This window comes from Chanodichthys erythropterus, chromosome 19 (assembly GCF_024489055.1).
Source record: "Chanodichthys erythropterus isolate Z2021 chromosome 19, ASM2448905v1, whole genome shotgun sequence".
Taxonomy (NCBI): Eukaryota; Metazoa; Chordata; class Actinopteri; order Cypriniformes; family Xenocyprididae; genus Chanodichthys; species Chanodichthys erythropterus.
In genome coordinates this window covers 12,988,449-13,013,408 of record NC_090239.1, presented here as the reverse complement: position 1 = coordinate 13,013,408, position 24,960 = coordinate 12,988,449, and the positions used below count along the sequence as shown (strand labels likewise).

The following is a 24,960-nucleotide window of genomic DNA, read 5'->3' as shown; positions in this document are numbered from 1 at the left end:
CTGCAAGCACCCATCACCAACCACTGACAACAATAACAAACAATGACACCTGAAGCTAAAAATCTAATTATACTGATTAGGCTGCTATAACCGAGGAACCTCCATTTTTGACTGTCAGTGAAACCTGAAGGATTAGACACAACTTAAACTGTATATACAGTGCCCCCCCAGTCATACTGAAGATGCATGAATATCACTGCATTAATTCCATGAATTAGTTATTCTGTCTTAGTACCCGTTTTAATACTTTCGATAATACTTCTTCTAATTAAATAAATGTCTCAGAAAAGTTAAGTTAGTTAAGAAAAAGTCAGTAGTATAGAAAAGTTTAGCATCATGTATTTGTGGATGTGTTTGTGATTTTGACATAAAAGGACTAGCAAAAAGCTGAATACTTAAAATCTTTTTGCAAATATTATGCTTTAAAAGTTAGATACAAAAAAAAAATACAAATATAAAAAGTACAGACATACTTTTTGGGGGCAATGTAAAGCTCATGGGAAAGGGAATGTAAAATCTGATGCTTAACAGTAGTTTTGGGCTTTGAACATTTTTAAGTGTTTTTTTTTATCTTTGTCTGATGTCACAGTGTCATTAAACACTAGCGGTTGTCAAACAAAAGAAAAGAAGTCTGGAGGGAGAGAGAGCTAGAGAGAACGAGGAGGATAAGACACGGACAACAAAAAGTCTGAAAAGTAATCAAACCCGTTGGACAAGTTCTCCCCTCCCTGTAAGTTTCCAAGTTCACCTCTGAGGGGGAAAAAAACGTGAAACTCTGCTCCACACTGACAGCTTCAATAGGCAGTCTCATAGACTTGCATACCTATGCATTAAGATGGTGACAACACAGTCAGCACTTTTGGCATTTCCTGAATTGATTTGGAGATGTCATAGAGCAGAGCTCTAGGACAAGGACAAAAGCTAGCTATAAACATGGGCTATATCCATGCGGACATTTCAAAAATCATTAGTTGACTCATTCTGTTACATAAAGAACACCCACAGCCACTTCAAGGTGTGTTTTGCCCCTACCCTGACCTCACAGATTTATTGTCATGGTACTGATGTGCTTTACCTTGTTTCTTTTTCCTGTTGGTGGCAAACTCTGACTTCCTGAGAGAGCTGGGTGCTGTCTTCCTATAGAAGCTGTTTCTGTCCAGTGAACCCACATAAACAGGCTTCCGTGTCCGGCCATGACCTTCCACATCCAGTTTTTTTGAACCCAGGTGATCGCTGTACTGGTCCTTGTGGTCATAAGTGGGTTTAACAGGATCCTCATACGACCTTCTCTCCTTCAGTGTCTGCTTGTGATAAACATCCTTTTCCCATTCCTTGCAGTGTCTTCCACCGCTGTGGTCAATACTGTCTGGTTTCTGTTCTACTGAATTAGACCTTAGATCTCTGTAACGCTCCCTGCTTTTCTGGTCATATTGATCGCTCTCACAACCCTTGTCTTCATAGCAGTCTTTAACACCACTATCATAACGTTCATCTTTCCAGTAGTTTCCATGTTCTTTTTCTCTGCTATCATATAGATCTCCCTCTCTGTATTGATAGTAGTCTCTTTCCTTAAGTTTATAGTGATCCTTCTGCTCAGACTGGCTATTTACACTGTAATCATACCGGTCTCTTGGTTTGAGGTCATAGTGGTCATCTTTTTTACTATCGTACAATTTCTTCTCATCTAGTTTAGAGAGATCTCCGTCTACTGTCCTTTCTCTACGGTCACAGTAGACATCTTTCCTAAAGTCACTGCGGATCTTTTCCTTTTCTTTGTAGTCACAGTAATCTCCATTCCTTTGTGCATACCGTTCATAGTCTCTTCGATCAAGTGAGTCCCTTTCTCTACGCTGGTAGCTGCCGCCTCTCCGACGGCCTTCCTCACCGTGACTATGGTCATAGCGGTCCCCTTTTCTGTCATCACTCTGGCCTTTCTCTCTACGATCATAGCGCTCATACTGGTATTTGTCTCTGGAGTCATAGTGGTCTGCTTCTCTATATCTGTACCGGTCATTTTTTCTGGTGTAGTGTTCTTGATGTTTAATGTCATAGTGCTTGTCTCTGCGGTTGTAACGGTCATACTTATCCAGCTCTTTATGGTCATAGTAATCCCGGGCTCTGCGGTCCGCATCTCTGTATTTATCTATCTCCTTATCATAGTAGTCCCGGTTTTCACGGTCGACACTGTATGCATACCGATCTCTGCGACTATAGGGCTCTCGATCCTCATAGTACTCATCTGATTCCCAAGAGTGGTACCGGGTCACATGATCAGGACGTTCCTTACTCCTTGGGCTCTGTGCAAAGTCTCTGTGTTCAGAGTAGTCCAGTTCTTCTTGATGTTGATAGAAACAGTGATTGCCAGTCCATTCATGTGGCATCCTTGGCTCCTGGTAGACTGCTTCTGGTGACTGATAGAAAAACTGTTGAGGAGGGACTTCTTGGTAAGGAAACTTGTCCCAGTCCTCATATTCCCAGCATTGTTGACGGTACCCATTGGCTTGTCCGAGGTAGGCTTGGTTAGGCTCCCAGTGTCCCGGTACAGGTCTGAAGTCCTGTGGGCACATGACTGGCTGCTGCTGAAGTTGTTGCTGCTGTTGAAAATGCAGCATTTGCATGCATCTCTCCTTCTCCCAGCCCTCACTCACCAACTCTTCCACGCTCTTACCTCTCTTGGGAGGAGGCCTCTTGAAGTCCCAGGGCACTGGGGCAAATGACATAGGGTGTCCTAGAGCCACCTGTCCCTTCATAATGGCTTTGGGACTCCACAAACAGGGTAAGCTTTGTTAGCTTCCCCAGTTTTCACATTCCAGGTCCAGATATAGAGGTCTCTGTCAGGCATGCTCAAACTCTTGTTCTCCTTCTAACTCTCTTTCTCTGACGGCTGACTGAACAGGACTGTCTGGTTCAGACCTGAGAAACTCAATCTCTCTCTGTGGTTCTCTCTCCGCCTACCCAGCCAATAGGAGGAAGAGAGGGAAGGAGGTGGGGGAGGGAAGAGGCAACAACAGAGACTAGGCAAAGGGGAGGCATTTAGGGTTAATCATTGAACGTAGTCACATGAATGGATTACAGGGAGGCTGTGATTGGCTGGAGTCTCTGTTTGCACGAAAACACAGGCTGGACTTCACAAAAGAGGAGGGAGCATTATCCTCTTTCATTCCACAAACTTCTTTGAGATGTTTTTAAACTTGGCATTACTCACAAGCAAAGCTGTATCTGCCTCTTGAGGAATCTTTTAAGCTGTTGTGAAACTAAAACAGGTATATTGAAGCTGTACTATTTCACAGTTTTTGCTTGCGTTTTTAAGTCTAGCAGGTGTATATGGTTACAAAAACAACCTGACACACTGATTGTTCTGTCAAAAGCAGGATCAAGGCTTTATCTGTTCCAACTTGCTCATCATACGAGTTTTAGCAAAGCAAGGTTCCCATGAATTTTCATAATCTTCTACTTTCATGTTTCAACAAGATGACCTAGGAAAGTTGGACACAGGCCGATTATTCCAGAGAGCACTGTGCACTGTAGAGTGCCTGCACACTTCACAATGAGCCATTGTTAAAGACTGCCCCTGGTTTCACAGGCTAGGGCATCTTTTCATGCGAGAAAAAAAAAAAAAAAAAAAAACGCTATTCATGCGCATCAGCATAGCATATCAGTCCCCTCTACAAAAAAGACAAAACAGTACACAGTATTCTGATTTCCTACTGCACACAGTACTAAGAATGTGCCACTGAACACAAACCCAGGTAATGTGAAAACATGCTAAATAGAGAACAAGAAAGTTGCTTAAGCTGTTTTGCTGCAAGTATTTACTGGATTAAAATGCATAATTTCAAACAAGCTAAAACTGAAAGGAAAGTGAGAATAAGAGATTTTGCAGGCCTGATTGCTTGTCCTCTCTTCTTTATTAACTTTGGTATTTAGATAATCAGTGGTTAAGATCTCACATTTCTTTACATGGTGCAGACCGAAACTATGGGCATGTTGTTTTCACTCCAGGGACATCAAGAGCGACATTCCACTTGTGCAATGGAGTTGTTTTACTTTGTTTACACAAGTACAACCCTTTGAAATGGCACTGAACCTACTTTCAAAGATGGTGCCTTACATCAAAAAACGTTTAATACATATATATCTAAAACTCTGTTCAATATTGTAGGTTAATATCTAAAAGAAAAAGAATCCATCAGAAGACACAAAGTGTGACTGAAAAAATTAGGTCCTTAGGGACCTAATCATTCTGTATTTAGTGGCTCTTAATGTCCTGGGAAAGAGGGAAAAAATGTATGAAAGACATGGACAAGCCTGTGTATAAAAAGCATTCGAAACAGTCACTATCCCCCAATGAGTGCTTGTTTCATACATTTTGATTAGTCCAATTCTATCAGAGAACACAACAGAACCCAAAAAGTAATTACAGCAACAAAGCATTCAGATGGACGCTTGTGACAGAGGTGAGGACACAGGTTTCGCATGCAACTCCTTTCATCTCTGTTATTATAATAGCCCTCCATCCAATCTCTCACAGCCTTTCCAGCAGGTGATGGGATCATGCAGCTCCTTAGAGAGCCTTCTGTAAACCTGAATAGGCTTTCATGCATGAGACAGGGACAGAAAAGCAGGGAGCTGGAGATTAGATCCAGTACACAAATGAGCTCTTGATGCTTTTTATGAGCACCCAAACTGATCCCAATTAGAACTGATGTGGGCTGTGGACAGGGAAAAAGAACTAGGACACTCACTCACAGATACACATATAAACGGGCCTGTAAGAACCAAAATCACAACTCTGTCTCCCTTCCAACAACGTGACTATGGAAAAAAACTTTTGCCTGAAAGAGAATGACGCATAAGAAATATGAGAACCTGTGGGTCTAATAATACAAAAGTTTTAACTGCTCCAAAACTGCCTTTTTTTTCTTTTCTTTTCTTCTTTCTTTCCAAGTAAGTCTTAAAAAACTTCTAATCATATCTCACTCCAAGCTTTTAGTCTTGCGTTTTTGTTCCATTCCAGAAGAGATGATGAAATAAAAAAAAAAGTCTCCTCCCTCCTGTACAAAACCGCTGTTCGGCAAGCATGGCTCCATAGCTGATAGGCTCTTGACTGACTCCCTGTACTGCAACAATAAATAACCATTGTTTCTACCCTCCCTGCTGAGAAACACACCCTGTTATGATAAATGTGGATACACACACACACGCACACACATACCTACTTAAACGGAGAAAGAGAAACTCACAAGGAAATGAGGCTACTTACACCATTATGACACACAATGACTCAATGCTATACTCATAAGCATTATACACCAAAATATTTATGTTGGGATCATGTAATTATCTATCCACTGTGTACTGTAAATACTACACACAATAATACAATTATTAAAATACACAAAAATTTACTTTGATTACTCAGGAAAAGAGAAAGAGGCAAGAAGAAGTTATTAAGAGGAAAAAAAGAATTTTAAATTTAAGTTGATTTAAATCACATACACAGTGTTGCACAGTTTTTTCCAAGACATATACGTTACAGAAAACAAGTCGTATTCACCAAGACTTGGGCAGTGCTCCAAACCAAAGACATGCATCACTGTGTCTGATAATCTCTTCTGGAGAGCCACTGATGAAAGCTCCTTTGATTAAAAATTCAAATCCAAAACATGATCCAAGTTTTAAATGGAATTCATTGTCCCTTATACTTGAAAAAAAAAATGTCTGCGCCTAGCAAGCAGGTTACACTTATCAAGCAAGATGTGTACACAGCTGTGTGCAAACAGAGTATGTGACACACATAATGGTGTCATGTGCTGTGAACACAAAAAACACATAAAGCAAGAAAATACAATTATTTGGCTATAAAATAGTGACTAATTGCTAAAGTATTCTCCATCATATGAAAGGGAAACATGAATTCCTTTTAAAACTCTAGAATACCAAATACTAAGAGATATATACACAAGCCCCCTCCCCTCTCCCCCTATCTCAGCACAAGTCTTACCTGATGCATGTGTGGTTCTGGCTCTAAGAACATGGCCAAAAATCGCTGTGAGACGCACCACAGGCCGCATCAGAGAGTTCCAGAGTCTGGCACTGAAACTACTGCTGGCCATTATCTCCAGAGGCCCAACTACTATATGTCCACTACTTCACCAAAAAACAGGAACAGAACCAAGACAGTGATTGTGAGTGTAAATGGGCATGCACAGAGAAATGTAGAGATAGAGAGCAAGAGAAAGAGAGAGAAACAGGGTTGCAAAGAGGCCACCACTCTCTCTTACTATAGGTTCAGAATGTATTTCATATGTATATGGGGAAAAATGTAGCCAACAGGACCAACATTCCACACATAGGTAATATACCGATGGTAATGCAATTACAAGGTGATACCTTCTAAATTATAACTACACGCAAGATCGGGCTCATAGAGCTCACAAAATGTTCTACTGTACAGTGAATCATAGGCACAATGCCTCACATCCGACTATAGCAATTGTTGTGCAAAGACATGATATTCCCAGTGCTACGGATTCTATACACTCTGAGAAACAAGGTAGTTTCTATCCAATACTAAAATGAGGTCTGCCTATCATGGGTTTAACCCTATGACGAGTGTGTAGTATTCCCTATTTATGTGTGAAGGTTGACCAGAGAACATTTATGAACAACTGCTAAATATACTAACAGCTTCGAGAGAGGTTTTGAAGGACAGAGACTTATAAATTCATAAAGATTGCAATATAGTTGACAACAACTTTGAGAAGATGTTGGCAAACCAGCCAATGCATATCATATATATCAATATATTGATATATATATATATATATTGATATATATATATATTGATATATATATATATATATTGATATATATCTATATATATATATATCAATATATATATATATATATATCAATATATATATATATATATATATATATATATATATATATATATATATATATATATATATATCAATATATATATATATATATATATAAATATATATCAATATATATATATATATATATATCAATATATATATATATATATATATAAATATATATATATATATATATTTTTATATATATATATATATTTATATAGATATATATTGTTATATATATATATATATTGATATATATATATATATATTGATATATATATATATATATTGATATATATATATATATATTGATATATATATATATCAATATATATATATATATATATATATATATATATCAATATATATATATATATATATATATATATATATATATATATATATTGATATATATATATATTGATATTTATATATATATATATATATATATATATATATATATATATATATATATATATATATATATATATATATATATATACAGTAAGATGGATTTCATAGGAAATAAGTTATGTTGACACACACAGTGTGGGGAATTTTTACATAAATTAACACGAGTTGTGTGTATCGACACACCCAGTACAGTGAACTTTGACTCACATGACGGTTTCAAAGGCATATCGAAAGAATTCATTGTGAACACCTGTAACATGCAAGATATAATTTGACCTCAAAAGAAGATAGTGGATGATTATTGTGGATACAGAGTCCTGGCATAGGCAAGAACGCTAGGGAAATCTATGTATTCAAATCAAACTAACGCATGGCTGAACGCACTGACCAGCTAACAGGTTGTTTTTTTGGAACTGATATAAGCTACTGTTCTCTTTTGTCAGAGAGTGTGACCAGCAAAAATCAAATAATAGTGGCTGATGTGGAAACACTAATTCTCAGAGTCAAAGAACTCACTGACACTGAAGCCTTACTTCAAGATACTACATATAATTTAGTGTTTTAAAGAAATACCCAATAATAGACCAATAATCAATTCCACCTATTTTTTTCTTCAAGCAATAAATGCCACCGCTTAGTGTCAATGTGCCTTCAACAGGATGTACACAGGTGCAATGTACATGGCAGCCATTCATTCACAAGTGAGAAACATATAGCATTTTAATAATAATAGTTATAATAAAATATAGATTATTATTATTATAAGTACTATTATTATTCTATACTGCATGTTTCTCATTTGTCATTTGTCACTAACATAAATAATTGTTTTAATTATTTAATTATGTTTTAATTATTATTATTACTGTCAAAAAGAAGAAATAAAACAATTATTAATTAATGAATGAATGAATACTAAATAAATGAATAAATATCAGATAAAACAATATCTGTATTGGTTGTATAAACAATCCACTGACGTTAGAATAAAGAGAGGAATTAGATACTACCTTGCAGCTGCTGCTGTTCCAGGGTTAGTGTCTCCATGGTGTAGGTGCAGAATTCCAGATTCTCCAGAGCCTGTTGTCTCGAAGTCTCATCCTGCTCTTCTTCCAGCATGGCCTGCAGCTCCTGGGCTGTGTGAGAATACATATCAATTTCTCTATCCACCTCCTCCAACCTCAGGAGCAAACTGTATTGCTCCTGTTCCCTCTCTCTTTCTCTCTCCATCTCTTTCTCTGTCTCCAGAGCATCCTCTGCCTCTTCCACCTCTTCAACAGTCTCTTCCTCTTCTGGCGAGTTGCAGAATGGATTGGAAGCTGGTGGAGGGGGGCGAGGGTTGGTGCGCGGGCACGGAGGAGGTGGCCGTGGCGCTGGACGAGCGGGTCTGTATGGCTGAGGAGCAATACGACCATTGGTCTGAGGACAATGCGAGTTTGTAGGTGCTGGTGGCCTAAGGACCCGAGGTCGAGGAGGAGGTGGGCGTAGCGTTTTCCGTCTTTCCAAAGAGGAGGAGGCGGAGCCAGAGGGAGAAGAAGTGCCGGGTAACAGACGTTCCATCGAAGAGTGGGAGGAGCCACGGATTATATCATTCTCATCGCTGTAGTCCATAATGGAGAAGTGACGGGAAACTTTGTTGCCCCATCCTCCACTAACCTCCTCCCATCGGCTCTGTTCCGTGGCTCCATTGCCACGAACCGGCAAGCTCCTTTCGAATTCTATCAGTTGCTCAGAAAGCTTGGCTTCAAGATCCCCAGCTGACACAGCCAAAATCCCCATTGTCTGAGATGTCGGTAACCCATTTGAACCCTGTCCTTGAGACCATGCCCTGTGGTCGCTGCGGCCACCGGATATTAGGTCCGAATCATTGACGCTTGCGTGTCGAGTTAGCTTTTTCTGCCTGTTCTTCTCACCAGAGGTTTTACCGCTGAAGGGGTTTCTGCTGTCATGAGAGGCATAGCTACCATTGTTTCTTGTCCAGGTGGAAATAGGTGAGGTTCTGGCAGGAAGATTAAGACTCTGGTTCCTCGTGATGGGTGCTGGGGGAGGTTCTCGTAAACTGGCGTGAGAATCGTTGCTGTATTGCCGGTTGCTGAGAGCATGAAGGCTTGGCCTGGGGGGCAGCTGGGGTCTACCCAGATTGGGGCTGCCCATTCTGGTCCTTCGAACTCCTCTGTGGGCTGAGCTACTCGCTCTGCGGGGTTGCGTGTGAGGGGGTGGGGGTCTTTCTCGCCTTCTTTCTTGTGACTGAACCTGTGATTGACTTGCAGTCGTTCCTCTCTCTTGAGAACTTTGATCGGAGTGCATGTAGCGCACATGGTCATCCTTTCTTTCCTCCTCCCGGCGCTCAAAGTAATCCAGGTCCCACACCGTGTGGTCTTCCTGGGTAGTCCACTCTTGCTCATATTCTGGAACCGAGCGATCTTGCTGAACTGAGGTATAATCGGGAGTGTAATGTTCTTCTTCTTTCTCAAGTACACTAATTTCACTTGTTAAAGTCTCAGTTTGTGGGACGATTTGCAGCTGCTGTTCCATTTTGACAAATCGATGGGGAAAAACTCCTCTTCTGCCACGTATTTGCCCCTCTAACCACCCATCCTCTAGCGTAGCGAGGATTCGAATCCTATCACCGACATCAAAGTCCAGCTCACCTGGCTCAAGGGCCCGGAACTCATAAAGAGCGATACCGTATACAGCTCCCTCTTCTTCCTCCTCCTCCTCTTCCTCTTGCTGTTGTTGAATCTCCATTTCTGGAATTTCCTCATCCCGCTCTTCCTCCTCCCTCTTCTCTTCTTCTTCAATGCTGTAAGCAGGATACTGTTCCAGGGTCTGAGGTTCAGGCTCCTCCAGAGGTGAGCGAAGGGGTCCGAGCAGCTCCACAAAGCCCTCAGGGAAAACTCCCGTCCTGCCGGACAGCTCTCCCTGGAACCAGCCAGGTTCTGGCAGGCCTATGATGGTGATGACATCACCCTCTCGAAAGTCTAGCTCCTCGTCCAGCTGGGCGTGAAGACTCATGAGGGCACGGGCCTGGCCGAGTGCATGTGGGGGGAGCTCAGAGGCCTGGGCAGCTGCACTACGCTCTGACAGCTGCCTGGAACGACCAGAAAGCTCCAGCTCTTTAACGCAAGACAAAGGGAAGATCCCACGTGAGCCCCATGCATTATGCCCTCTTATCCACACAGCATCCACACTGCCTTCAGCAGCAACTACATCACCTACAGCAGGAGAGAGAGAATAGAAGATAAGCATCCGAATAAAGAAGGATTGAGCTATCACAAAGTGATAACATGAACAAGAATAATGGCAATAAATAGAATTCCTGTTATATCCAATGAAACCTCTGCAGCTTGTTCAAAATGCAGCAGTCCTGCTGATACTTAGGGATGTACTGCAATACTTCTTGCATGACTTCTTAATGAATGTTTAATTTATTTTTTAGAAAAATGTTTGAAAATGAAAAAATGTCCTTGATGAAATAGTCTATATAGACTGTATCTTGAATATATTTATTAAGATTTTTTTAATTTATTTTTATTACATATTTATTTGGTTGTTTTATATCAGCATCTAATATTGTTTTCATTGCAAGAACAGTGTAAAATCATTTTTAAAAAAATAAGTAATTAAATGAATAAAACATTTAAAAGGAGATAAGGGATAGACAAACAAGATAAATGTAATTATCTAAAGTAAATTTCTCTTATCGCACTGTTTTTTCACTTGTTTTTGATTTGTTTATACTTAAAAGTATAAGACAGCATAAACTTGTATTAAAGACACATTCTCTGAATACTAATCTTAATATGTAATGCAGTGTTTATCTTTTTAAAAATTAAGTTATTAAAACTGTTTTTGATTTGACACAGTGCCTTAAATTCAATGTTAAAGTTTCTAAAAAATAGCATGATGCCATAAGATGTCCATCTGCATGTGCATACAGAACAACAATCGGACCTTCTGTCAAGCTTAAAATCATCATATAACTTATTTGTATAAGGTCTAAGATGGATAAAATATAACTATTAGCTGTGTAATTGTTGTTTACACTCATATTTTCAGCCAGGGCAAAAGACAAACTTTATTTCTTTATGCTGTCCTTGTAAATAGCATTAGAGCAGTGTGAAGCTCACCTCTGACCTCAAGTCAGTTTGCATGGCAGTTAAGTCATTGGTGTGATCAGTTTTAGCTAGCACATACACACACAGACATCAACAGGAGCCAGAATGTCCACTGGGGTCACAGGGGCCACATTCCACACAGATGCGCTCCGCCTCCCATTGTGTTTAACTCATAAATTAGAACAGCGTATATGATTCCCACTGACATGATAGGGGAAACTAAATTCATCCAGTTGTGTTTTTCACTTCAAAATAAAGGAAGTGTGCACTAGACGAATCACAGTTTCCACATTGGATCAGTAATGACTACTACAAACATCTAAAACAACATACAAAACCAGTGTATTATGCAAAACACCACACAAAAATTGTCTAAAGTAAGCAATGAAAAGACATTACAAAACTGATAGAAATAACAGAAAAGTAATACATAAATATTTTTTTTTTTTTTTTCTGTCAGGATAAATCTTTTCCTCTACACAATATAAACACAACTAGCGACATCTAGTGGTGAACTGGGATCAGCACTTTTTGAAAATGGCATTTTCAATTGAATGTATAGAGCTCAAAATCTGGAAACTCTGATGATATAAGCTTAAAAATAGACCATCAAATGGATACATCCGGAATAAACTAGATTTATGACTCAGAGCCTCCATTTTTGATTCACTATAGCTAAATCAGCAAACAGAGAAATTAAACCTCTAAATCCCCTCATAACAGTTAGTGTGTTGTTCAGTGGCTACTACAGAGGATTTACAATCTAGTGCTCTACTGTCTACTATAGAAAAGAAAAAGTACCTCTCATATATGACATTTAGCCACTCTGAGTAAGCAGGACTTATGCTGAAGAAAAGAGAAAATGGAAGTTCAAAGGGATTTAACTCAATCAGCTACCAAAAATTTTAGTGGTAATCAATCTATGTATGGCTTACACTTGCAAAATCTGGTTAAAAGATGAAAATTCTGTCATCATAAAATCACCCTCATGTTGTTCCAAACCTGATTACCTTTTTTTCTGTGAAAAACAAGTCTTCTGAATCCATATGATAGCTTTTTGTGAGGGAATGATTTTAAAGGTGCCCTAGAACCAGTTTTTACAAGATGTAATATAAGTCTAAGGTGTCCCCTGAATGTGTCTGAAGTTTCAGCTCAAAATACCCCATAGATTTTTTTTAATTAATTTTTTTAACTGCCTATTTTGGGGCATCATTAACTATGCACCGATTCAGGCTGCAGCCCCTTTAAATCGCGCACTCATTTCCATGTACTGAACTCTTGTTATACTATATTACTATTACTATGCCAAGGTAAATTCAATTTTTGATTCTAGGGCACCTTTAAGACATTATTGCAATTTTTTTTTTTTTTTTTTTGTAAAGCTTCACAATCCCCCCAGAAAATGCAGAACGTCCAAAGATTCACGATTGGGACTCCATTATGTTTTTGAATTTTTCCATGAAAAAACAAAGTCATACAGGTTTGGAACAACATGAGGGTGTAAATGATGCCTTTAAATGTGCATTAAACATCAGCATCATTTATAATTTTTAACATTTTCACTTTGTAGAAATATATAATACACATTCCTTACATTTAGAATGCCATCAAAATAAATGTATTTAAAGGGTTAGTTCACCCAAAAATGAAAATTCTGTCATAACTTACTCATCCTCATGTCGTTCCACACCTGTAAGACCTTCGTTCATCTTCAGAACAAAAATTAAGATAACCCGATGGCTCAGTGAGGCCTGCATTGACAGCAAGTTATTTACACTTTCAATGCGCAGAAAGGTATTTAAATCAGTTCATGTACAGTGGTTCAACCTTAATGTTATGAAGCGACAAGAATACTTTTTGTGCGCCAAAAAAAAAAAAAAAAACGACTTTATTCAACAATATCTAGTGATGGGCGATTTCAAAACACTGCTTCATGAAGCTTCGAAGCTTTATGAAGCTTTTGTTTCGAATCAGTGATTTGGAGCATGAAAGTCGAAATTTCAATGGTTCACCTGACTTTGGCAGTTTGATTTTTGGGCACACAAAAAGTATTCTTGTCCCTTCATAACATTAAGTTTGAACCACTGTAGTAACATGAACTGTTTTAAATATATTTTTAGTAGCTTTCTAGGCATTTCAAAGTGTAAATTAACTTGCTGTCAGTGTAGGCCTCACTGAGCCATCATTTTATCAAAAATATCTTAATTTGTGTACTGAAGATGAACAAAGGTCTTATGGGTGTGGAACGACATGAGAGCGAGTAATTAATGACAGAATTTTAATTTTTGCATGAACTAACCCTTTAAATAATATCATTTACCATCTTTGAATTGTTAACCTTAATGAACCTGGATAAACTCGTGCATGTTTAATAACTAAGAATATAAAAAAAATTTACCTCTCTTTAGTGGTAAGTTTCCAGCTTCCACAGAGTTAAAGTCATTGATGCACACATACAGATTCTCTCCTGTCTTAGTGCTTGGGATTGTAACAGGTTCCACAAAAGTGCTGGGAAACTGGCCTGAGGGCAGAAAGAACGAAAAGATATCAGCACCGGTGTTGAACGCTGAAGACTACATGCACTGTGGATTCCTTTACAGTGACTTTACCTGTGACTCCATCTTTGATTCCGAGCAGCCAAAATTCATCAACAACACTGAGCACTTCAATGACATCTCCAGTAAACAGAGGGAGTTCTTCAGAGACGCTGGGGAGGAACTCAAACACGGCACGCACTACCGATCCAGCCTCCATGTTCACTCATCACCTGAGCATCACACAAAAACAAAACAGAAGAATCAAATATGACACCTGTACAACAAACATATTATTAAAACATTGTCGGTTGCCCAAACCTCTCTCACATTGGCACAGAGCGATTCTCATTGTTAAGCCCAGATGAGATTAACCAAATAAATATGTATAATTTCGACATTGGAGAAACAGGGACACTTATTCGACCTCTCTCTGGACAACATCTATTCAACAAGCTCAAATGTGTTTATACGCCCTCTAAAACACATTATATCATCCACATGAGAGCAATAATGGGGTGGAGGCCTTGAGCAGGAGACAGTCCAAAATTAATAGACAATGATGAGTCATGAAGTTCTGTCTGCATGAAGTATACAAGCGTTTGTGAATATGAAACAATATGAACTTGCCTGAGCATATGAAAATATTTATAGGAGAGCATGTTTCTGCCAGAATGGGAAACAAGGTAGTGACAGTCCTCTTCCATGTCAAACAAACGGAGCTTGATCTAGCCCACAAATGAAGCCAATCCCAACTGAATGGAGAATTAAGTACCACTGTGAGAGTGTGAATACGAGAGAGACAGAATGATAAAGAGAGGAAATGAGAGCTGAAATGCACATGTTTCAGGAGCTCAAAGAGCTCTCTGTCTGTTGTGTGTGAGTGAGAGAGCGTCTCTCTCTCGGGACCTCTCAAGTGTCGGGGTGAGGGGTAACAGGTGACACGACTGGGAGGTGACAAGGGTCACAGCAGGACTCATGTAGTTGCCAGGTGAAAGACTGTCTGAAAGTGACATTTTGTCCTTATGTTTCACATAGATCAGTGGTTCCCAAACTGGGGTACGCGTACCCCTGGGGATACGTGAGGTGACAAAAGGGGGAACGTGAACAAAATGCAGAGTAGTTCATTTAATTCTACATTAAAATAATATTAAAATAGAGCATGTATTTTTAACTGTCAAAATGTCGTAAATCTAGTATATTTAATCAAATTACCTCATCATTTGCAGTCAAAAATGACTGTATCCACACAATTGCAGCATGCATATGATAGATTGCGTGCCAAATCTGCTGCCTTAAATCGCGCTAAATTACTGTCGTTCTCAACAGTGCACCTTTGTAAAAGTGGGGATTTAGCACTTAGTCGCATGAAGAACAAATATAGACACAGATAATGAATTAATTTCGATTTAAGACTCAAATTTTCTCTGATACAAAAACATACCTTGTGTGAGTTCTTGTATTTAATGATGATAACGAGCAAGAACGCACTTGTTCCCAAATATCCACATGACTGCAAACGTGACATTATTATACAACAGGTCAAAAAACAAAACGTACATTTCAAACACAGTACTGCCAGTATTTACTCTATTTTGCAATGAAATAATAACGAAAACCACAGCAGAACTACAACACACGTTTGTGTTTCGCGAATGAATTTTGAAAGTTGCTTCAATGATTCATTCACAGCTACTTGCTTCGTTACTGAATGAATGACTCGATGACTCACTCATAAAAACAGTGACTTGCTGCCACCTACTGGCGGTTTTAGTTTAATATTTAAAAGTTTTACTTAAGTGTACCATCATTGCATATTTCTCTATTGAACTTTTTTATTTAAAACATTATTTATTTTATAAAGTTATTCATAAAGGTAAAAAAATGCACTGGAAAATCAATTTAGGGGGCAAATATTGTCCCTTAATGGTAAAGGTGTGACTGCACTCGAAGTGGAAGATGGGGGTATGCGGAAGGATGGTAATGCCTTTAGGGGGTACTCCACGCTAAAAAGTTTGGGAACCACTGACATAGATGATTGTGTTTGAGTGAGGTTGGTGTGACAGAAAAAGTAGAAGGGTTTCTCTTAACAAAATACAAAATACTACAGCTTTAAAGGGATAGTTCAGCCAAAAATGAAAATTCTGTCATTAATCATTCACCCTCATGTCGTTTCACACCTGTAAGACCTTCGTTCATAAAACTAATCCATATGAATTGAGTGGTTTAGTCCAAATTTTCTGAAGAGACTCGATCGCTTTATTTGATGAACAGATTGAATTTATACCAATGAGGTTCATTCTCGTGTGTTACACAGCGCATTTGAGGCAAGAGGTTTGTTCTCGCGCATCAAGCAGGTTCGGTTGAGCTTCTGCTCCCGTTCGCTGATCAATGTTTATATGTGAATAAAAGCCTAAATTAAATCTGCTCATCATATAAAGCAATCGAGTCTCTTCAGAAAATTGTCACTAAACCACTCAATTCATATGGATTTGTTTTTCGATCTCTTTATGAACTTTCTGAAGCATCAAAGTGTTATTAGCTGTCTATGGAGGGACAGAAAGCTCTCAGATCTTCATTCATGTTCTGAAGATGAACAAAAGTCTTATAGGTATGGCCCGACATGAGGGTGAGCAATTAATGACAGAATTTTCATTTTTGTGTGAATTATCCCTTTAAAGAAACTCAAAATCTAAAATAAAAGCCTAGTGTTAACCCACACCACTCCTCTTCCCCTGTGGCAGAGCGGAGTATTCATGATGCTGAGTCATAGAAGTGAGTACAAATCCACTCAGGAACATCTGCAAGGAAAATGAGGAGTAAAAAAAATATAACTTTTTAGCCAGGCAGCAAAACAGACACCTTTTGCTTCTTCACTCTGTCAGGTCCACAGTAATGTGCCAATTTTCTGTGCCAGTAAAGACAGCATGCAAAGCTAGCAAGTAGGGATGCATAATACATCACTATATCAGTTACCAGCAGATATTAAATATTTTTTAAATATATAGAATGATTTTGGAGATAAATCATCTGATATTGGATATTTAATTGTGCATGCTTAGTTCGTCTATTGAGGCTAACTAACGCTAATTTTAATCATTGTTAATGTACGTTACTGTTCAAAACTTTGGGGTCAGTTTTTGAAAGGTGCTACTCTGAATAAGGTCTATTACATTAAATATATATAAAAAAAAAAACCCTCAATTGATCATGATATATTGTGGTACCATACTGGTTATCAGACGATATTAGGGATTTTTGTTTTCATCATCCATAGATGAAAGTGGTGAATTACATAAATTAAACAAATTCTTGGTTCTCTAAAGCTCATTGAATGTGATCAATGGGTATGATGTTATAGTGCATTATAAAGGCAGTCCGAGACCTTAAAAGGTGCCTTCATACTATAATACTGCCTGTTAAGTCACTGATGGAATGAGAAGAGGCAGCTGCTTTTGATTTTGGACACAGCCAACTTGTGTCAGTTACAGAAAGAATGCGCTGATGTAACTCATGAATTTGAGGGAGTATCAAAGCTTTAAGCCTTTTGAGAGAGAGAGAAAAAATGAATTATACCCTGAACATCACACACTGAGTGTACAAATAACCATTATCATCACCTAAGAACTGTTGGATCACACATACATACATTGTTTCTCTAGAAGATTCAGAGTGCTTGTTGCTTTCACAAGGAAAAATAAATGAAACCAGAACATTAATAGGGTAAAACAATTTCAGGCATTTTACCCTCAACGTCCTGTTTTCCAGTTCTGATCAACACTTGGGAAACCCTCTGAAACAATGGAAAATTAGAGACTTGTTGACTAAGAAATGGATTCCAGTAATCGTCACATTCTCTGTGCATTTCTTCAATAAGCAGACTAAAGCTGAAAGAAAGAACCAACATGAACATGTTCAGACAGGAGGGATAAGCCACAGAAACTGGTTGTGTACGTGTTTGTGTGTGAGTAACAGCAATTCTCTTTGCATTGAGATCTTTTTGGGGGAAAAAAATTGGGAGATCCCAGAGCAAGATTCCAATGAGGGCTGGTTATTTCCAGCTGACGAGTCAGTTCATTTCAGTTCATATGAGTCATTATGTCTAAACATCAGACAGAGAACTGGCAGGCCCATACAGTCTACCTGTCCTGCAGCTATTATTAAAAAGATTTAACACTACACAAAGATCATTGTGTGTTTTTATGTCACAACTGTTATAATATAACAAAACTAAGTATTTAAACACATGACTTGCATTCGATAGCCTTGTGGTTAGTGTGCGGACATATGGTGCAAATGTGTTCATGGTGATCCGAGTTTGATTCCCGTCTCAAGGTCCTTTGCCGATCCTGCCCCCCTCTCACAAAAAGCCCATAAATAAAAAAATAAAAATACAAAATAAAAATACAAAACTATTTTTTACTGAGATATATATATATATACACACTTATATCAAATATTTTATATTTATAATTTCTAATTTTATTATTATTGACCTTTAATTGAATTAAAATTAGAATAAAATTGTATATTTGTATATTTATGCATTAATTCCAGTATATTATGAAAATGTGGTACGACTGGGAAAGGCAGAAGGAATAGTGTTGCTTCTTGTTTTCTTGCACTTTGTCTGACTCAGTTCCTCTGACACAGAAGGGTGATGCCTGTACAGATGAGTGGGCATTAACAGAAACATCAACTGCCCTTTATTTAACACATTTAGTAAACTGTAAACTGTAAATTTTACATTTTCACTTTTTTACTTTAGTTAGTGTGTAATGTTGCTGTTTGAGCATAAACAACATCTGCAAAGTTACGACACTCAAAGTTCAATGTAAAGAGAGACTACAACTTTTTAAGGACTACAACAAATGGCAGGTAGGAACTACGACAAGCTTCTTCCCAGGTTGGTGACATCATAAACCCCCAAATTTACATAAACCCCACCCAGAACACACAACAAAGGGGGTGAGGCCATGTTGGGCTGCTTTAGAAAAGATGAAGAGTTGTTGTAGTAGAGTGTTGTTGCCATGCCGTCATTTTATGCCGGACTGCTTCACAAACGAGGGTCAATTCAACGCTGGATTTGCACAAAAGATTAACATGACGGCGAATGCTAGTCGATGAGTTGAATCAACTCCACAGCAACTACATAAATTTATCCACTAACCATTCAGAAACGTCCAGTTGCAGTCTATAAGTTGTAACTTCTTCCTGAGCCTCTCCATCAGTGTCCGACTCTGGTTTGAACAATGTAGGGCTGAACACAATTACTGACAATCGTCATTTTGGCTGCGTGAGATGTTTTTTCAGCTTTGTTTTTTCAACAGTGTTTTTGCTCACACCCAAATAGGGGCAAATTTGACAAGCTATAATAAATGACCTGTGGGGTATTTTGAGCTGAAACTTCACAGACACATTCTGGGAACACCAGAGACTTATATTACATCTTGTAAAAGGGGTATTATAGGTCCCCTTTAACATTCTATGTGGCTATAACTGGTGATAACCCAGGCAGGTTGAGGCAGAACTTACGACACCCCACCCATCTTTAGGAATCAGTGCAGAAACAGGGCCCACTGTCATGATCAAAAGTATCTGTAGCTCAAATGGCAAATAATGCATACACATTTAATGAAAAAGAGAGCATCTGTAACTTGCATTTAAAGCTGCAGTCTGTAAGTTTTGCCTGTTTGTCGCCATCTCTGTTTGAAACCTGTAATTGCAGTTATTTGCGGAATTATCATCTTTACGTGAATTGAGCATCGGCACGGCTCCTCCTCGGCGCGGATGAAAATGATGTTTTGAGGAGAATGTGTGGCTGTCAGTCACCACACTGGTGCATACTGTACTTCAGAATCAAAGATTGTAATCTTGGAAGTATGACCAAAATAAGAATTTTCACCGGATAAAGTCATCTGAACAAGTAACAAATCTGCCACTTTTGTTCTGACCAACTGAGAAAAAAAAAGCATTACAATAAATCACTCTACCAATGGTGATTAAATCTAACGATCATTTATCTCGGATCACGTCAAACCATGCAAATGATTAACAATTTGTGAACAAAGTATAACAATAATAATGTTAATAACATCAGCATTGCATGACTATGTGTATTTAGTGTGTATTAGCGTTACCTGTATATTTCAATTTCTGTACAGTCTAATCTCTAACGTTAATTTGTCATACCATACAATCCGCCACCAAAATGATCAGTTTAATTATTCAAGCTGCTGTGAAAAAAGGCTATAAATGATCCATCACCTGCAGCATCCTCACATGCCATATAGCCTACTAGCTGGGACTCATTCTGAAGTAATGACGCGAAGATGAATGGCGGCATGCTCAAATTTCGCAAGGAAACCTACCACTAACACCTAAATTAGAACACATTATTATAAGCTTACCATTGTGAATCAGGCTAAGGTAAGGACATAGTTTTGAACACTGGCTGGTTATGTACTTGCTCAAAAATTTGGAAAATTTCTGGATCATTAAAAAAAATAATAAAAATAAAAATTACAAACTGCTGCTTTAACATTTACAATTTGATTTGGTTAAATATTTTCACTTACACTTGTGCTCAGGACAACAACCTTTTATTCTTACAGATGTATCTAAGTAAGATGTATTCAAACTGTATGGACACATTTTTCTCTGATCAGAAGCCAAGATTGAAGGACACTCTCCTTCATGTCCCACTGTCACACACAGTCACACACTACATGCAGAGCATTCATTAATACAGAAACAAGCAGACATATGGTCCTGTTGGGAGGTGAGCAGGTCACTAAGCCAGATTAGTACTCTAGTAAAGAACACTCATTGACCTGGCAGAAGAAAGGAGTGTTTCTGCTGGCACTCACCTCAAAAACGGGTGCAAAACATAGGCGTACACTGGAAACAATAAGTTTTAATGGACCCTAAATTGTAAAATTTGAGTTCTCATTATTAATTTGTTTCTAACGTCCAACAATTCTCAAGAAAATCTGTTCAACATCAGCTGTAATCAATAATGATTACTCAGTGATTGCATGTTTATCTTGGCTACAGGCTGCCAAGATAGAAAAAATTTCTCTTATGAAGTTCATGATTTCTCTACCTCACCAAGATTGGCTCTTTCAGGCCTGATTTTAATAAAATAATATACTATTTTGTCTTATAAAATAAAACTTTACAATAATTTTTTTTTTTAAATGTTTCAAGTGAATTTAGGCATCACAACATTTTAATGTACAGAATAAATATGGATATTCATTTTGAGATTTGCTAAAGATTATATTTAACAGTGCTATTAAATTATTAATGTTTTATATATTAATTTTAAGTGTTAGATGACAGCAAAGGTCTAAATGTAAAAATAGGAGAAATGAGCATGCAGAATTAAATATACAATACTGAATGATACTATAAATAATAATAATAAAAAAAATCTAGTAAAAATAAAAATAAATAATGCCATGTTGAATTTGTTTTGATGGCTCAATCAAATGTCAGTAGCTATGTTTCCATCCAAAGTTGCGAATTTAACTTTGGAATATCGCATTAATCTTTTATGGATATTTTTAGAATGTATGCTTATCTTGCAGCATGTTTTATGCAATATCCCAAATGCACATAAAATAGGTGGATGGAAACATAGCTAGTGCTAGAGAAAGTTCACTTGAAATTTAAGGTCATTGAGAACATGAAACAAAAAATGATGAGCAAATCTTAAGCTAATAAATAAGAATGAATGAACAAAGCAAACTAGTGAAAGCGAGAAAGTGTCTCTCTTTGTCTGCATTTGTGTGTGAATAAGACACTTGGCACTGGAGTGATAGTGGTGGTAAATCGACAGACAGCTTTGTAAACACTCACGCTACAGTCTTTCAAAGAGGTCACACACACACGCAAACAGCTGGCGTTTAGACAAAGAAGCAACTGTGCATCAGACGAAAGATTCAGCATTGAGGATGAATGTGACGTAACATCAGCTGCATTTACATGGACCCTAATAATCCGATTGTAATCGGACAAGTTAGCATAGTCAGAATAAAAAAAGTCACATGTAACCATGTCAATCAGAATGAATTGGCAAAATCTGATTAAAATTCATTCAGGATTGTAAGGGGTGGTTTAAAACTTTTCTTATCCAATCTTATCCAACACTTGATTGGATTGAAACCCAAAACTGAAAGAAATGCGCATGTGCAATGACATAGAAATGCCATAATGACGCATGACTAGTGGAACGAGCGGTTGTTGTTGAATGAAGTGTCATAAATGACTGTAATATCATTCTAAAATTCTCCTTCCATCCATCGTAGTGATGAAGTGGAGCAGAACTACGTCTCACCAGTCCTTGTTTCATACTTTCATCCACAGATGCTTTGTTTTGGGCGCAGGAAGATGCGTTTTTATTGCTTGATAAATATAAGCAGCAAGGCACAATGGTTCATGTGCTCACTGTCTCCTAATTAAGTCTGCGCTTTAAAACAAAGAAAAGAAGCAATATAGGAGAATGGTCATTATGCGCAAACAACAGGAAACAATATTCACGTAGACACATAAACACGCACATCAACCCGATCACTTTGTTTAGTGTTCATGTAAACACTACGTTTAGATTCATCAATCGGAATGAATTCATTGAATCAAAAAGGTGTCCATGTAAACGTAGCTACTGTTGCAGATATATTAATTATGCTTTCACACTAGATCACACTTACTGTAATGCAATGCATTTCTCGTTGCTGCTCATCTCCAAATACTTCAGTATATCCATGGCAGAAAACCTTTTTTTTTTTTTTTTTATCCTAACCAGCTGTGACCACAACAAGTCGAGACATTGTTTACTCGCAGTGAATCTCACTAGTACAAAATCCTGCTTAGGATTTCAGACTGAAACTGGATATTCAGAGAAAAATGTATAGTTATGCACAACGCATACCACAGTAGTGTTGACTACTTGACTACTTGACTACATGACAAATTGTAGGGCCCTATAATTTCCGCGTTCACGGAATCGCAGAATCCATTCATAAAAACGGAATTTACTATATATAATGCGTAATGTCACGGAATTTGTCAAATTTAGATAAATTTAGATAAATTTATTTAACAATAAATATACAATATATATATAATATATTTTAATATATAATAAATATATAATCTCAGTGTTTCTTCCAAGTTTTAATTTTAACAGTAAAGCTCATTGCAGTGCAGCACATTGTTTGACAAAAAAGTTTAATTTCATGATTAAAAGATAAATTAAATGGTATGCGTTCATTTGATTGCCAGAAAAATTTAAATACACAACAGAACTTCTGAAAAAAAAATCATAAAAATATATTTTTTTAATTAATAAATATTGTTGTTTTTAAGAATTCAATTAATTAGACATGCTTATTGATTATTAAAATGGAATTAAACCATTAAAATGGAATCCAGAAAACAGAATTTGGTAAAAATAAAAGTTGAAGGGAAAGAATAAAACATTTATCATAGGGCCCTAAAAAAATAAAAAAAATTTGTTAAACTTTTATTAAATTGTTGGTAAATTGGACAAGATTCAGTATTTCAATTAATTAGACATGCTTTTTGATTACTAAAATTTAATTTAACCATTAAAATGGAGTCAAAAAATGAATAAAACGGAATGGAATGGAATCCAGAAAAATTAAAACGGAAAAAACGGAATTTGGGAAAAAATAAAATGGAATTTGGGAAAAAATAACACGGATTTTATAGGGCCCTAAAACCCTAGTCTTCAGAAATATATTTCTTCCTCCCAATATTGCATGAGAATAGTGACTTGCTTAATAATGTGGAAGAACCTCCAAGTAGGGTTTCCATTGACCTGGCAAATTATTTTGTCTGAGATTGATACCAGTTATCTAAAAAGACATGGATAAAAAAAACAAAAACAAACATTTTCTTAGAAAAACTAAAATTTAAATGTTTATTCTACTGAAATCTTACTGATATGTCACTTGCATAATAATTTGGAACGCTGTGTATTGTGCCATTTTTCCCCCCTTCATAACAAGGAATCCCAAACTTTTGTCAGCCAAACAAACCTTTTTATTTAAAATATTTATTTAAGGTAGATTTTAACTTAATATTCCAATAATTTAAGAACACATTTACAAGTTCACAGTTCTCTGATAATGTTTAATAGTCACATGACATGCAGGTTAACAAATAATTATTTAATCTTTAGTGTTTTATGTTGATTCTTTTTATTTTTTCTACTTATTTTAAAGTTACATTTTTATAATTTAATTCATTATTAGCTTTCCATCAACTCACAAACTCTCTACAGTTCTCTCATGAACCCACAGGCGTTTGTAAACCCCAGTCCTGGAAACCCTGTATTAGAATAACATGAATAACAATGAATCATCACATGGAAACTAGGAAAGTTAAATTATGAAATCAGTTTCATTTAATTTTGACTGTAAACATTAAATATATTCTGATTGACTATGATTTAGTTGTGTCACACAGAATTTCCACTTTCCAAATTACATGCTGGAAACCTGTGACGTCAAGTCAGGGTACAGTTTTAAAACTCCAGATAAAACCCACATACACATCTGGCTTTGCCCTGCCATACAGGAATAAACATTTTAAGTGTACATTTCCAAACTGCGATAAAGCACGTATGTCGCCTCTCTGTCTTTTCTCTTTCTGAATCATTTGCTGTCATAAGTAGCTGTGAACCAGCCCTGGACGGAGTCTAAGTGAAAACATCCTTCCCCTTGGCTACACGTCAACAGTCTTCCTCGTCCCTTTTCGGATCCAAGACTTTCCCCTCAAAACTTTAACTATCCCTTTCCTCTTTTTCGATTCTCTTGCAGCATTCCCTCTCTGGAACCTGATCTGCTGACCGTCTGCTTTTATTTATTGAACAGGTCCGATTTCATGCCAACAATGGTGGGGGGGGGAGTGTGTGCGGGAGGTGGGCCGCTCCCTGCCCCTCTCCACTATTGCAAAACCCATGCAGGCCTGGAAGCT

General features: G+C 37.4%; 1 protein-coding gene across 3 annotated transcripts in view; it reads right to left on the bottom strand.

The window, feature by feature from the left end:
• Window positions 1-24,960, bottom strand: part of dnmbp (dynamin binding protein) — a 53,292-nt gene that overhangs the window by 19,486 nt on the left and 8,846 nt on the right. The window contains exons 2-4 of one of the 3 annotated variants that reach the window (XM_067368941.1): window positions 14,029-14,186; window positions 13,818-13,940; window positions 8,312-10,516 (exon numbers count right to left, since the gene is read on the bottom strand). In XM_067368941.1, the coding sequence (XP_067225042.1) occupies window positions 8,312-10,516; window positions 13,818-13,940; window positions 14,029-14,173 (2,473 nt within the window). In that variant the 5' untranslated portion in view covers window positions 14,174-14,186. Of the gene's footprint in view, window positions 1-1,075; window positions 2,967-8,311; window positions 10,517-12,220; window positions 12,266-13,817; window positions 13,941-14,028; window positions 14,187-24,960 lie in introns of those variants that run through there. The other 2 variants (XM_067368942.1, XM_067368943.1) reach the window with 2 other exon arrangements.